General features: G+C 41.1%; 1 protein-coding gene across 1 annotated transcript; it reads left to right on the top strand.

Annotated features, from left to right (window-relative positions):
* Window positions 1-2189: 2189 nt before the first annotated feature.
* LOC136458180 (lysophospholipid acyltransferase LPEAT1-like) lies at window positions 2190-7148 on the top strand. The gene is made up of 8 exons (XM_066458162.1): window positions 2190-2957; window positions 3977-4096; window positions 4198-4235; window positions 4395-4459; window positions 4680-4748; window positions 5301-5434; window positions 6151-6291; window positions 6833-7148. Exons 1-8 carry the CDS (start codon window positions 2502-2504, stop codon window positions 6941-6943), a joined length of 1134 nt encoding a protein of 377 aa, XP_066314259.1. The 5' UTR covers window positions 2190-2501; the 3' UTR covers window positions 6944-7148.
* The last annotated feature ends 7756 nt before the right edge of the window (window positions 7149-14904 follow it).

The following is a 14904-nucleotide window of genomic DNA, read 5'->3' as shown; positions in this document are numbered from 1 at the left end:
TTTGAGAGGTGCCCAAAGCCTCTCCACCTTTCTTTCATGAGTTGGAGTGAGTGACCCGAGGAGAAAGAAGGTGCTGCAGTTTTTTATATGGCGTCATTTGTAGGAGCGGCCGGTGATTGAGCTGCTCCTATAAATAGCAGGTGTTTATACGCAAAGCATTTGTAGGGACGGTTCAACCACTAGCCGCCCCTACAAATACCAACACCGGGGGCGCCTGGTGAGTAAGCCGCCCCTACAAATCAAACCTATTTGTAGGGGCGGCTCGTATCACCAGCCGCCCCTGCTGTTCTATTTGTTGGAGCGGCTGGTCTCTAGGCTCCCGAGCACGTCACTGTAGGGGTGGCTTCATTACCAGCCGCCTCTATAAAAATTTTACCCCATTGCTACAAATCGTTTTTCAAGTAGTGACGAATCATCGGTATTGAGTCGACGACGACTTCAACGACAATGTTGACATAGAGTTTTTTATGCTGATAACGTGTTATAAAACACGTCGCCAGCGGTTAGGATCTTTCCCTCTCCGTCTCTCATGATCAATATAGTAGATAAAAGTAAAAGAATAAATAGACACAAGATAGAGAAATTATTCTTTATTTATGTGAATATTGATAATTACAATATAAAGCTCGTATGTATATATAGTCCTGCTAAGACCAGATATAAACGGACTACGATTATAATTTCTCCTTCGATAAAGTCACGTTTTACAACACTACCGTCGTCCCCAACGCCCAGGGCCCAGGCGCCCACGGCCGCGACCCCGCTCCCCGAACACGCTCATGCGATTGGAAATAAACTCCCAAGGGCGCTCTTGCGTTCTTCCGACGGCTTCAGGTGAAACAAAGGAGCCACACGCGATCCATATGTGTCCATCTCCCACCCAACAACAACCTCCAGTAGCTCCATCCCCAAGCCCTGGTCACTCGTGGATTGAACTCAATCCAGGTTGGCTACAGCCAACTCCCATGACCACACACTTCCAATCGAGCTCCGATAATCTTTACTTTATTTATCCTTCTTGATTTGTCTCTTATTTTAACAACTTTAGTACTGCTAGTCTCCTGCTGCTACTGCTTTTTCAGCTCAAATATTTTCTTTAAATGTCTAACTTAATTGTTCTTTTTGCTAATTATATGTTATGGACTTCATGTGAAGTTCAGTGAGATGTAGCAGCATATTAGGCCACACGGCTAGTTTGCCGTGGATGATTGTTCTCGGTTTGTGGTGCAAACAAGGGTTCGTTAATTTTTTTCCTCCATAAATTGGTATAATCTCCTTTAAAAAAAATAAAAATTGGTATAAAAATGAAAATTGTGCATTGTAAGGATAGAGTCTAAATTACAATTTCTCACCTTAAAATTACCTATAAAAGTATACATTGAAACTGGTCTAATATGTAGTTTTCACCGCTAGACGGAGTCATTAGTCTAAACCCAAGGTCTGCCACTATTCTCCTCTCCGTCGATAAAAGGATATGTCTACCTAGTAATCGAGTGTTCTGAGCCCCTGACACTCAATTTTTCTCTTCACGTCTTCTTCCTCCTTTAGATGTGCTGCTGCCGCCCATCGCCCCGCCACAGCGTGGTAGGGTCTCGCCGCCTACAGTGGCCTCCTTCTCCCTCCTCATCCCGCTGCCGTTATGGCCATGGGTGCCCTTGCCCCGACCTGACTCGCCGCCTCCACCACCACCCTAACGCCACCTGCCGGAGAGAGAGTCGTCGGATTTAGAGAAGAAGAGGAGCTGAGCAAATCCAGCGCCCAGAAAATCGCATGTCACCGGCAAGCAAAACAACCAAGCGTTGTTTAGCATTTCTCGGGTAAAATGCAACGGTGAAATGTTTTGTACAGTAACACATCGGAAACAATACAGGGGCCGTTCGCTGGTCTTATAAGACCAGCCGGCTGGTTGATCTCCCCTCTCAATGTACTGTTCATCAAACTAGCCAAACAGTATTTTTCTCTCACAACAAACTAGCCGGAACAATGTTTTCCAGTCAAGTTTCAGACCAGCGAACGGGGTACAATAAGCCTGATCGGCTGGCTCGGCTGGCTGGGCTAGCCAGCCATCTTACATAAACACTGTTCACGCAAACCAGCCAGCAGTACTTCTTTCTCACGTAAACGAACCAGCAACGATACGAACCAGCCGGCGTCCGTTCCTTTGACCCTTGGCTGCCGTGCGGGCAGAGCAAGAGGTGGCGGCGACGTGCATCACCTTTCACGCGCATGAAATTGGATGGAGTCCCGTCCAACTCTGCAAGTTCAATTCCTTTCCGTCGTGGACACCCCATCGTTCGTAATCTCAGATTAGCATAGCCCACACGGCTGCCTTCCCCGTCGCCGTCCGATCCAGATCCTCAGCTCTCCTCATCAGACATCACCCCCCTCCGTCCGGGCGCAGCGGCCAGCGCCGACCAGACAGGCTCCTCGTCACAAACACGCGCTCCCCTCGTCTCGCCGCGCCGATCCAGCCCGCCCGGCGCCCGGCCCCGCGGCGCGCAATGGCCCTCGACACCGCCGACGCGCCGCGCTCGCGCCCCGACGCCAGCGCCGCCGTGCACCCGCTCCTCTCCGACGACGACGGCTCCACCTCCACGGCCGCGGCGGGGGAGACAGCGGAGGAGCTGGACGCCAGGTACGCCCCCTACGCGCGCCGGGACGCGTACGGGACCATGGGCCGCGGCCCGCTGCCCGCGGCGCAGGCGGCGCGGCTGGCGCTGGCCGCCGCGGTGCTCCTCCCGCTCCGCTTCGTCGCGGGGATGCTCGTGCTCCTGCTCTACTACTTGGTGTGCCGCGCGTGCACGCTGTTCGTGGATGCGGATGAGGGGCGCCCGAGGCTGGCGGGGTGGAGGAGGAAGGCGGTGCTGCGGTCCGGGTGCGCGCTCTCGCGGGCGATGCTCTTCGTCTTCGGGTTCTACTGGATCCGCGAGACCCACAGGAGATTCCCCAATGCTGAGGTTAGTTCCGGTGTCATGCCTGTACTGAATAATCTCAGCGTTTTGGTTCTGTGTTGCTTCAAAAGTACTCCTACTGTATTTGGTCCTAGAGCACCAAGGTTGATGGGTTGTAGGAAGTAGAGTGACAGCGACACTAAGGTCAGTGTTACTCACTTCCTTTGGAATGCATCTGCAGCAACGTTTATGATGCTGATGCAACTATGGATCGGCAAGAAATAGGGTCCGAGTTAACCTTTTTTTGGCTAGAGCATGTAGAGTAATTGTATTGATTACATTTAGATATCTATTCGTTTCCTGATGATGGAATTCTTTTTTGAAGTCCTGTATGCACTCTTAGGCATTTATGCTATTGTAAATTACAGAGATATATTTTTCTCTGTTTTCCCTCTTTGTCTGTGGGCAATGTGGATGTGCTTCCATTCTTACTTACTGCTGTGGTAGTGATTTGCTGAGTGCTACTAATTGGCTTAAATTAGCATAGGGAAACTTGGATATTTGTAGCTAATAAAATTCGTATGCATGGTGGTTTGTTTTGCTTGTTCAGATAGATTGAAGATAAGTTAGATTGATGTTATGTGACTTGTGTTCCCCTGCTTTATTAGATGCTTTCAAATCCTCGAGACAGGTTTATTGTCAGTATGCAGTTGTCTGATATTTCTACTACGAAACCCTTAATAAGTGGCTGGAACTTGGCATCATACTGTGTTGTATTAGTCACAAATCCAGAATCTGGATGCTACATATTCTCACTTTAGGACAATGACTGGCAATTCCCTGTGCCCCCTACCCTTTCATAAAAATATCTTAGTGCTCAATTCAATTTGCGATAACTAGCAATAGAGACGTTTGGTGCCTTAAAGCACTCAACGAATTCGGATTGTACTTCAGTAATGGCAATGATTTCTTCTGCACGTAATGCATCATATAACCTCCGCAGATTACTGCTGTTCTGCCCATGTGACTTGAACTATAAATTTTGTTCCCTGGTTCCCCTGTCATCTTGGTGTACATTTTTTCAGGATGTAAATCAGGACCAATCTGAAGAATCCCAAAGGCCAGGGGCAATTGTATCTAATCATGTGTCTTATGTGGATATTCTTTATCACATGTCAGCATCCTTTCCAAGTTTTGTTGCTAAGGTACTTATTTGTTGCTCCACATAACTTATTCAAACTTTACAAATCAATGTATTCTAGCTTTGTATGTGTCCTATCAATGCTTAAATGCATCCTTATTATAGGAGTCAGTGTCCAGGTTGCCACTTGTTGGTCTCATAAGGTACCTTTTTCGTGCTTATTAATACTTTCTTAATTTCTGGTAGTGTCTTATTCATATATATAGTCTGCTAGAAGATGGACTTAGCTAGTTTCATTTATATCTTCATATGATATATGTAGGATATATTGAAACTAACTTTTCTTTTCTGGTGTAATGCAGCAATTGTCTTGGATGCATTTTTGTTCAACGAGAATCGAAGTCTTCAGATGCTAAAGGTGTCTCAGGTATATATTGACTACATTCCTGGAAATAGTTATACTTGCGCTAGTTTTTTCGAGCCAAATAAAAGTTATTTATTATTGTTAGCATCCTCAAAATATTCGGTTAGTATTCAACGGCTTCTTTTACTAACACTTCAAATATTGCATTATATTCACGACTTGTAATGTTCTGTAGTTTTTGTTCATTCATTGTTTCTTTCCGAACTTTCTGTACTGTATGTAGGTGCTGTAACTGAAAGGGTCCGAGAGGTTTGTCAAGATAAGAATACCCCAATGATGTTGTTGTTCCCTGGTTAGTGTATGACCATTTATTTTATTTTCCAGTTTTTCTTGTAACTAAGCTTTATTTAATCTAATGGTTGCCAATTTCCTGAGTCATGATCATTTTTGAAGGGTTATTAGCACCATCCTTTAAAAGGTGCTGTTTCCTATGTGCTTTTAAATTAGTCATCCTCCCTTATCACATGGGCAAACTTTGTATTGTCTTGAAGCTGGACATAACTATTCAAAGTGTAATGAATGAAAACATGCTTTGCTGAGAGAATAGCTGAATAGAACCATTTTGAGCTACAGGATTAGCAGGAATTCAGAATCATGTTCCATTGCCTATGTATAAACATTGTTACCTTTCAGTGTTCACCCACAATTTTGTGCTCCAGTCTGTTTCTACTTTATTTATATCACGCGATCAAAATATATTTGGCTTCATCATTTTCTATTCCAACATACATGTTGGAAAGTTAGCAATCTTATTCTATGCAATCTTGTTTCCTTTCCTTCGTTTTGTCTCTTCAAGAAACTTGATTGTCCTGTATTATAGACTTACGCTTTCCATTTCTTTCAGAGGGAACTACTACAAATGGGGATTACCTTCTTCCATTTAAGACCGGAGCCTTTCTTGCAAGTGCACCAGTGCAGCCAGTCATTTTGAAATACCCTTACAAGAGATTTAGTCCAGCATGGGATTCCATGGATGGAGTAAGTACTTATTGCAAATCTACACTTTCTTAACTATGTCAATTTAGAACCTAAAAGTAGACACAGGAGTGCTTGAGCAATTTAGTGAAACCTTGTGTGAAGAGTTCCACGCTTGAGAAGTTTGTTTTTATCTATTTTTTAAGCTCTTATTCAGGCTTTGATTAGGATGTTGCCAACTTTGCCATTATTATTTTTGTTCAATAGTACTGTCCATGTTTGTTTAACTAATAATCCATCCGTTCGAAATTGTAAAGATACATAGTTTTTGCTATGCACTTGGATATATACTGTTTCTAGATACATAGTAAAAAACATGTATCTATAAAAGTCAAAATGACTTACAATTTGGAATGAAGGTAGTACTGTCTAATATTTTGACCTTGTTGTGCCTAACTGCCACAACTTCTAGATAGTTCAATAAACTACACACATGATATCACATTAAGCCACTAAGGACATTGTCAAAGAAATACATTATTATTTAGGATAGATAGTGAGACTGCCATGCTAGAGCACTTCTCCATATGGAACATCCAAACATTTATTCATGGTTTCTATATAATTTCTTAAGTATATGGCACTTAACCAACTTTGTGTCTATCTTTTGTGTTGGCTATTACATTTATTTCTGCATTGGCAATAATATGCTCTTTTTTCTTGATTCATTGAGTTCTGACACCTTTTTTTTTCATTTTTTCTCTTACAAAAACTTGCAGGCACGTCATGTGTTTTTGCTGCTCTGTCAATTTGTAAATCACATGGAGGTGGTTCGGTTGCCTGTATACTATCCTTCTCAACAAGAAAAGGAAGATCCTAAGCTCTACGCAAATAACGTCAGAAAACTGATAGCAATGGAGGTAGGCTAAAACTAAAACTGAGCCCATGTCTAAAAGCACTCCATGCAAAGACCCAACGGCCTATTCGTAATATTTGTATCCACCAAGGGCTGGAGAATATGATTGATCTCTCCTTACCTATAAAGAGGATGGCGCCGCTGTCAGAAAAACCATTGCCAATATGGGGAGGAAAGATAAGCTTGGAAAATGAATGTGAGGGAGAGTGCCCTTTCTTGATCCCTTGGCTCTTTTATATATTTGATGAGGTGAATTCTCTCCAGCCCTTAGTGAGTAGGCCTGCAGTGGCTGCTGCAAACACACACCTGCCCAATACTGTTCCCTATGCACCAGCTGCAGCTGCTAAAATAAGTCCTTTTCACACAAAAAAAAAAATCCTAAAAAAAGGTTCTTGGGCCTGTACGTAGTGTTTTTTTTTGGCATGGGTTTCGTTCTATCGTGGGCCTTTCCTCCAATAATAAGCCGTAGAATGACCGATCACCTTTTTGAATATGAAATTAATATGTTCATGATCCCACCATATAATAACCTTCTCTTTCTCCAGGGCAATTTAATTCTTTCTAATCTTGGGCTGGTGGAGAAGCGCGTGTACCATGCAGCACTGAATGGTACTAGTAATCTACCTGGTGCTAGTAGACATCAGAAAGATGATTAAAAGACGTTGCGTCGCTTCTTTTGTAAACTGAGGTGAGGAGCATTTAAAATGTAACTGTGTGCGTGTTTTATATTTGTAATGCGGCGCTTTCTTTGTTTGTTTGAGGAGCCTGTTGAATACCATCCTGATACTACATTGTACAAAAACATTAGCCGTTATAGTTTGATATGGTTCATGCCCTCCTATGAGGTCTTTCAAATTTCGAGCGCTGCTGTTTTCTTCACCAGATGACCAGATCTGAATCTTCTACTTGCTTTCCTACAGTTTTATTTGATGTCAACTGTGAAATCTAATTCAGAAACACTTGTTGATTGCGGTGGTCTGTCTTTGTACGCTTGTTTTATTACTTATTACTTAGTATTGTCATCTCTTAAATTGCCACACTTATTAAAGTATCTCAAGAACACAAGAACATTTGCTATCCCCTTCCTGTGAGAAACCCTCTGCCCACAGCCTTGCCAATTTTTTGCGTCGGGGTCACGGGGCAGAGTGAAACACCCAAATAAATAGATATGCATTTTTTTAGTCATTCTTTGCTATTAACATTTGATCGTTTTTTTTTTTCTGTTACAATGCACGGGCAAATTTGATAGTAAATAAGAAAAGAGAATTTGGTCTCCGGGCATCCTCTGTTCCAAGTTTCTTGCTAGCTAAAGGCCGTAAAGTGTGTGTACAAGATATAGAGAAGATGTCCAATGATGATAAAAAATATAGAGAACGAGAGTGTGGGTTTAAGAAAACTTTGAGAAAGTTTTTTTTTTCTTTTTACTTGTGCGGGGTGGTAAGGCCCGCTAGGGTCATCCTAGGATTACGCAGGGTCGATATCTTTCTGTTCCACTAGCAGCAAGCTGTTCGCGTCCCTTTGGAGGACTCGTTCTAATCTTCCATATATCGATATTTTACAAAATAGATCTCCAAAGAATATAGTGATGGGATACGAGTGGCGAGCAAATGCAAGAACTGCACAGAACCTTGGCATATGTGTCATCAATCCTTTGATAGCATTGCACCGTACCGTACCACCTATTTTGTATCACCCGTTAGGAATTGTTTCGTGGCAACAGAACAAGACAAAAACTTTGCATGAAATTCTCTCCTGTGCCAGTGTTGCTACGGAACATGCATGGCTCGTTTATCCCGGAACAGAAAACCTGAGGGCGGTCCCACTAGAAAACACTATGTAATAGTAGTGTCCATGATAATGCCATGTCATATAGACATTAGCTGAGAAAATATGGTTCAATGTATAATGCTAATTATTCCTAACAAATAAACTTTTGCGACTATTTTCTCCTCCTCTTATATCCTCCAACTATAGTCAGACATTATTCTAGTTAAATTTTCACCTCACTCAAATTATATGAAATAACATTCCAATTCATTGGGTGATCAAAATTTTGAATCGATCCAATGAACCAGAAATAATTAGAACTTATATTCCTAGTGGCCACAATTTTCATTTGTTTCGGATTTTGCACTCACGCTCGCCTGCGCTCAGCATCCTTATACTGACTCTGACTAGGTTGCTCAGCATGTTTTACCAACACTATGTATTCATTATTTTCAACATCTTGTGCTTTCTATTCTGTACTAACCAGGACGAGAAGGTGTCAAATTCATTAAATAAAGAAAAGATTAAACAGGGGTCCCCCCAGGAGCAAAAAGTAAAAAAAAACTCTGGAGGAGGTAATAACTAATAAGATGGCTTGCACCTGCAAGAAGAACCCAAGTTATATATACCTTGTTCCTTTCCTTAATATACAGAGTTCCTAAAGGACCAAAACAGCGACGGGAGAAGAATGAGAGCCAATTAAAATTCTTATCTAAGAACTTGGCTTTATCCTAATCTTCACCAAATCTCCTCTCCTCTAGCAAACTCAAGCCCCTGTACTCATGACAAGGCTATATGGCATAGAGATAGTGCTAGGAAAGCCCAAATGGCCAAGCGGAAGTAAAGAAAAGTCAGGAAAACACCTTGAAAACACAAGAATATGATTTTCACCTCTCGAGGTGCGAAAGTTCCACGCAACCTGTTTTCAGCACAAAGAATCGAGCAAGAAAATCATCTTCCTTAGGACATTGTGAAGTCCTAATGAAAATCATGAGTTGAAAATCACACGGCCTATTTCCACGCAGATTGGGAGGAGAAGAACAAGTTAAGCATGAATTTGATCTCTTGATTACAATGAATGATTACAAGTCACTCCTAGTAGATCTCAAAACTTAGATGACGAAAAGCTCAATCAAAGATCCACTCGTCTCTCCCTCTCTTCCTAGCCCTAAACTAAAGGCTCATCAACCTAACAAATGAGAGTCTAATACCCAAGGTTTCCAAAGACTTAGTCTCCACAACTAGCCATCTCTCATATCATGGACCACAATGAGAGGCTCGCGAACGAGTTGGCTTTAGCAAGAAATTCAACACAACGATAGAGCAGATAGCGGAGGCATACCTGGAGCAGAGAGCGGGGGCGTTCAGATCAGCTCGCTTCGCAGGGAAGTCGTGGACTGAGATAGGACGTGGTCGCTAGGGGAGTTCGCATCATTGAAAAGTCATAGGTGCTGGGCGAGTCCGCGTCGTCGGGGGAAGTCGCGCCGAAGATAACAGGAGGGGATGGCGCCAGCCCGTCTTCCTCAGCACCGGGAAGGGGAAGCAGGAGGGGAAGGAGGCAGGCGACCTTCACTGCCGTCGTAGATTCTGAGCTCTCGCGAAAACCCTAGCCGCCGTGGTTGCCGGCCTGGGGAAGGCGGCGTTTGGGGGAGGAAGCGTGGCGGGCGACAGAGGCTATCACAGGAGGACGACAGAGGTGAGAGGAAACGGTGCGAAGAGAGCGGTGGCTAGGGCACGAAGACGGTGGCGGCGGCGAGACATAGTTGGGCAGCCTAACAGCGTCGGGAGGAAGAAGAGAGCGCCTAACACCTGTTCACCCGAGCACCAAGGATTGATAGCCAGGACGATTTGTAGAGACGGTTCCTGATCCAGCCGTCCCTACAAATGCATTTCTAGGGGTGGTTCCTGATCTAGCCGCCCCTACAAATCCATTTGTAGGGGAGGTTCCTGATCTAGCCGCCCCTATAAATATTTTTTATTTTATTAAATTATTAATTCTATATATTTTAAATAAAAAACACAAAGTAAATGTATATAATATTTTGTATTATTCTATATATGCATAAATATATATATAAATAATTGTAGTCATAAAAGTTGTAAACATAACTCAATCTTGTCATGTGACTATAATTTAAATTTTAAAACTTTGACAACAATTTTAGGACATTAAATGACCTAAAATGAAAATATTGTAAACATAAAAGTTGTATAACTTATCAACATATACAACTTTTATTTTGGTCATCTTGTCATGTGACTTTGTTCAAATGATTCAAAATTTAAAATTTAAATAATTTCAACTTGAAACAATATTTTGAAAGAGTAAATGATTTCAGCTGAAAAACTCATGAATACCAAAATTGTATAACTCATCAATATATACAACTTTTATTTTGATCATATTTTCATTTAACTAAATTTGAATAGTTGAAATTTTGAATTTCAATAAATGGCAACTTCAAACAAGATTTTGAAACCTTAAATGATTTCAACAATAAAAGTCGTGAACATAAAAGTTGTTGAACTCATCACTATCTAAAACTTTTATTTTGGTAACTTCTTCATGTGCCAAAGTATTAGTAAACATTGTTCATAAATTCACATATGACTCATAGTTTCATGAACTATACGAGAGACATGTTGATTTGTAACAATGTTTACTATCACTTTGTCAGATGAAGAAATGACCAAAATAAAAGTTGTAGATCTTGATGAGTTATACAACTTTGGTATTTATCATTTTTTCAGCTGAAATCATTTAATGGTTAAAAATCTCGTTAGAACTTATCATTTTTTTTAAATTTGGAAATTTGAATTGTTCAAACTTTGTCAAATGAAAAGAATGACCTAAATCAACATAGTAACTTGATAGAGCATGATTTTAGAAAATTTTAGAAAAAAAATCATCACATTTGAGGCTAGTATGAGGTAGAAAGACTAGTTACAAATTTTACCTAGAGATTAAAAAGAAAAATCACATTGTTCATGATGATTAATGATGAACAAGTGTGATTTCTCTTTTTAATCTATGGCTAAAACTTATAACTGGTTTTTCTTCCTCATACTAATTCCAAATGTGATGGTTTTTTTTCCTAAAATTTTCTAAAATCAATGTCTATCATTTTAGTCTAGTCGTCTATCTTTGTCACTAATTTTGAACAATTTAAATTTTGAATATCAGAAAATAACAGCTTCAAACCTAATTTTCAACCACTAAATGATTTCACCTATAAAGGTGATGAATATAAAAGTTATTGAACACATCACTATCTACAACTTTTATTTTGATCATCTTTTTATTTGACAAAATTTTAACAATTCAAATTTTGAATTTTAGAAAATGATAGCTTCAAACCTGATTTTCAACCACTAAATGATTTCAGCTATAAATGTAATGAGTATAAAAGTTGTTGAACATGTCACTATCTCCTACTTTTATTTTGGACATTTCTTCATTTCATAAAGTGTTAAGTGATATCAGAAAGTTTTAGTAGTAATAAAGTGGATGTTGAAATAGATTCATCTAGATGTTGCAAAGGGTAGTCTCACACATATGCATAAATATAGTCTCACACACATACATAAATATATAGTCTTACACACATACATAAAATATATAGTCTCACATACAGGCATAAATGAAGTCTTATAAATACACACTTACACAAACACTCCATGTTCAACAACTAGCTAGCCTATTGTAACGACTTTCCCCTTGATACCTTTTCGTTCCCATGGCAATATGTCTTTGGATAGGTTCTTTTCCGCAACACTAATTTTCTTAGGAAAGTCTGTGAATAAAGGCATCTCATCGTAGTTATTGTAAGCTTCAATATCGTCCGCGCCATCCTGATAATATGTTGTTTTCCGGAGGCAACCACGTGATTTGTCTTCTTCTTTGGGGGAGGTTACTTTGTGGGTCAGACATATAAAAAACTTGTGCGACACATGAAGCGAGCACCCAATGGTTATCTTGGTAGCCTAGATTCTCGAGGTCTAGGACTCTTAATCCGATCTCATTCAGTTGGTGTTGTTTGATCCAGCAACATCGAATTAGGGTCACCGTTATATCCCTTCCATAGTCAAGTTCCCATATCTCTTCAATGATGTCAAAGTATTCCCATATCTCTTCAATAATGCCTAAAGTATTGGATCTTTCATCCTAATCCATCGAGAGCCTCTATTCGAACAGCACTGTTTTGGTTCACATATTTACTATCCTTTGCGTGGGTATACTACGTATACCCATTGATGTCATAAGCATTCCAAGATGTCACTTGTCTTGATGGCCCCTCCGCCAACCTACTGATGGTAATAAAGTCTATGGTTTCTCCAGGTGGTATGTTTTGGTTCTTCAACCATGTAGTTAGTCATTGCTTATGCTGTTTCATGATCCAATCATCCGAACGACTATTTCTCTCCGCCATAATGATAGCCAAGTGTTCATCAATGTATGGTTGCATCAGTTGTGTACTCTACAAGACACTGTAATGCGCCTGACTCACCTCTTTGTAATCATGGTCGATGAACACTTTTCTACCACTGGTGCCCTTCCTAGCCAGCCTATCCTTGTGATGAAGAATCGGGTTTACCAATCTCTTTTTGTACTTTTAGGCACTCTTGACAGCACTCGACGACTTCTTCAGTGCTGTAACCCTCTATCACGGAGCTCTCTGGGTATGCTCGATTATGCATGTATCGACTTAGAATCGACATGAACTGCTCGTAGGACCACATTTCATGCAAGTAGCAAGAGCCTAGCGCCTATATCTGATGAACCATGTGAATCATAAGATGTGGCATTATATAAAAAAACAGGAGGTAAACACATCTCTAGTTGGTTTTGTGTCTCCACCACAAATTTATGTTGGTCACTCAACTCTTGCTTGCCAATCGTCTTTTGTGAGATCTTCGAAAAGAAATAGCACATGCGGGTGATGGCTATTTTTAAGAACTCTGGCTTTATAGCCCTGATTACAATAGGTAGAAACATTGTCGACATTACACGACAATCGTGAGCCTTGCAGTGTGTTATTGATATGTCCTTCATCGACACTAGCTTCTTTATATTTGCTGAAAACCCAGTCGGGACTTTGACACCCTCAGGAAAGTGCATATAGTTCTCTTCTCATCTGGTGTTAGGTTGAAGCACGCCGCGGACAGAGTATATTTTCTATTAGCCTCAGGTACCGGGTGAAGCTGTGGCATCACGTTTAGTTGCACCATGTCTTTTTGTGCTTTTAGACCATCATTTGACTTGCCTGTGTCCATCAAGGTAGCAATGAGACTCTCAAAGACATTCTTCTACACGTGCATAGCATCAATGGCATGGGGGATCACCAAGTCTGGCTAATAAGGCAGATACTAAAAGAAGATCGATTGTTTCTTGAAAGGTACGTCTTCGACAGGAGGTGTGCTTCTATCTATGTTCGTCCCATTCAGATTCTTCTTTCCATAGACGACGCGTATGTTTTTCATCATTCTATACACGTGTTCTCCTGTTATAACGTCTCTCCGAAGGGGGTTCAATCTCTGAGGTGTTGTCATAAAATATAAAGAATAATTTGTTGCGATACTTGTGACTTGTCTTTAAGAAGCGTTTGTTTCTTAGGTAAACTATCTTCTTGGATGCATCCAGGTACACCCATGTACTACCATCCAAGCAAACTAAGCATCCCGTCTTCCCTTTGATCTATCCAGACAAAGCAAACAACATGGGGTAATCATTGATAGTAACAAATATTATTGCTCTACATATAAAGTCCTACTTTCGGAACGCATCATACATTGGCTCCCCATGCTTCCATAGCCTCTCCATTTCTTGCATCAAAGGCTCGAGGAACATGTCTATATCAATGCCTGGTTGTTTAGGGCCATAAATAAGAATAGTGAGGAGAATGTACTTTCTCTTCTAACACAACCATGTGGGGATGTTGTATATGGTCAAGATCACTGGCCAAGTGTTGTGGTCGCTCATCCTCTCATTGAAGGGATTCATTCTATCGGTGCTCAAGCCAAATCATACATTCCTTGAGTCATCGCTGAATTCTTTGTGCTTCTCATCGAACTTTTGTCACTAACTATAATTAGCTGGGTGTGCAATCTTATCATCATCCACCTTGCGCTCATCATCCCACCATATCATGAGTGCGGCTTCTTTAGGGTTTAGGAAGATATGTCTCAAGCGGTCGATCACAGGCAGGTACCACATTACCAAGGCATAAATTCTTCTCTGCTTTGCATCGTTGCCTAATGGAGTGTCCTTAGAGGCTGAGATTCTTGTACCAATTTTTGTACTCTTCTTATTCCTCTTTTTTCCCGTGGAGGTTTCGTCCCCACCGTAAAGGTCATTGTTCTTGTACCGGCTGGCCCCACACCAGAGACATTTATCCAGTGACTTGAACATTTCACCATGAAAAAGTATACAGTGGTTGAGGCATGCATGGATTTTTTCAACCCCCATTGTCAATTGGACTTATATCCTTCTTCGATTGGTATGTATTGGCAGGAACTGAGTTTGGTTGTGGTAGCACCCATGACAGGAGATGCAATAGATCATTGAAACTATAGTCTGACCAGCCGTACTTAGCCTTCAGGATGAGTAGCTCAAGCACAAAACGTAACAATATCCAATGTGCCGGAACAACTCTTTTTAACACCATACACAGTCTCCTTCGATGCTTTTGTTATCCTTTCTAAATTTTCTAAATCTTTTGGGCTATTTAGTAAAATCTCTGATCTAAGGGATCGAATCATGTCCTCTAAATTATCTTCATCCCCGACACGTGATCCACCATCATTATTGGCACCACCTTCGTCAGTTACCATCTCACCCACCAGCATCACC

The sequence above is a fragment of the Miscanthus floridulus genome, chromosome 6 (genome assembly GCF_019320115.1).
Source record: "Miscanthus floridulus cultivar M001 chromosome 6, ASM1932011v1, whole genome shotgun sequence".
In the NCBI taxonomy this organism is placed as follows: Eukaryota; Viridiplantae; Streptophyta; class Magnoliopsida; order Poales; family Poaceae; genus Miscanthus; species Miscanthus floridulus.
The sequence above is the reverse complement of the archived record's forward strand: the minus strand, read 5'-3'. Positions and strand labels throughout refer to the sequence as shown.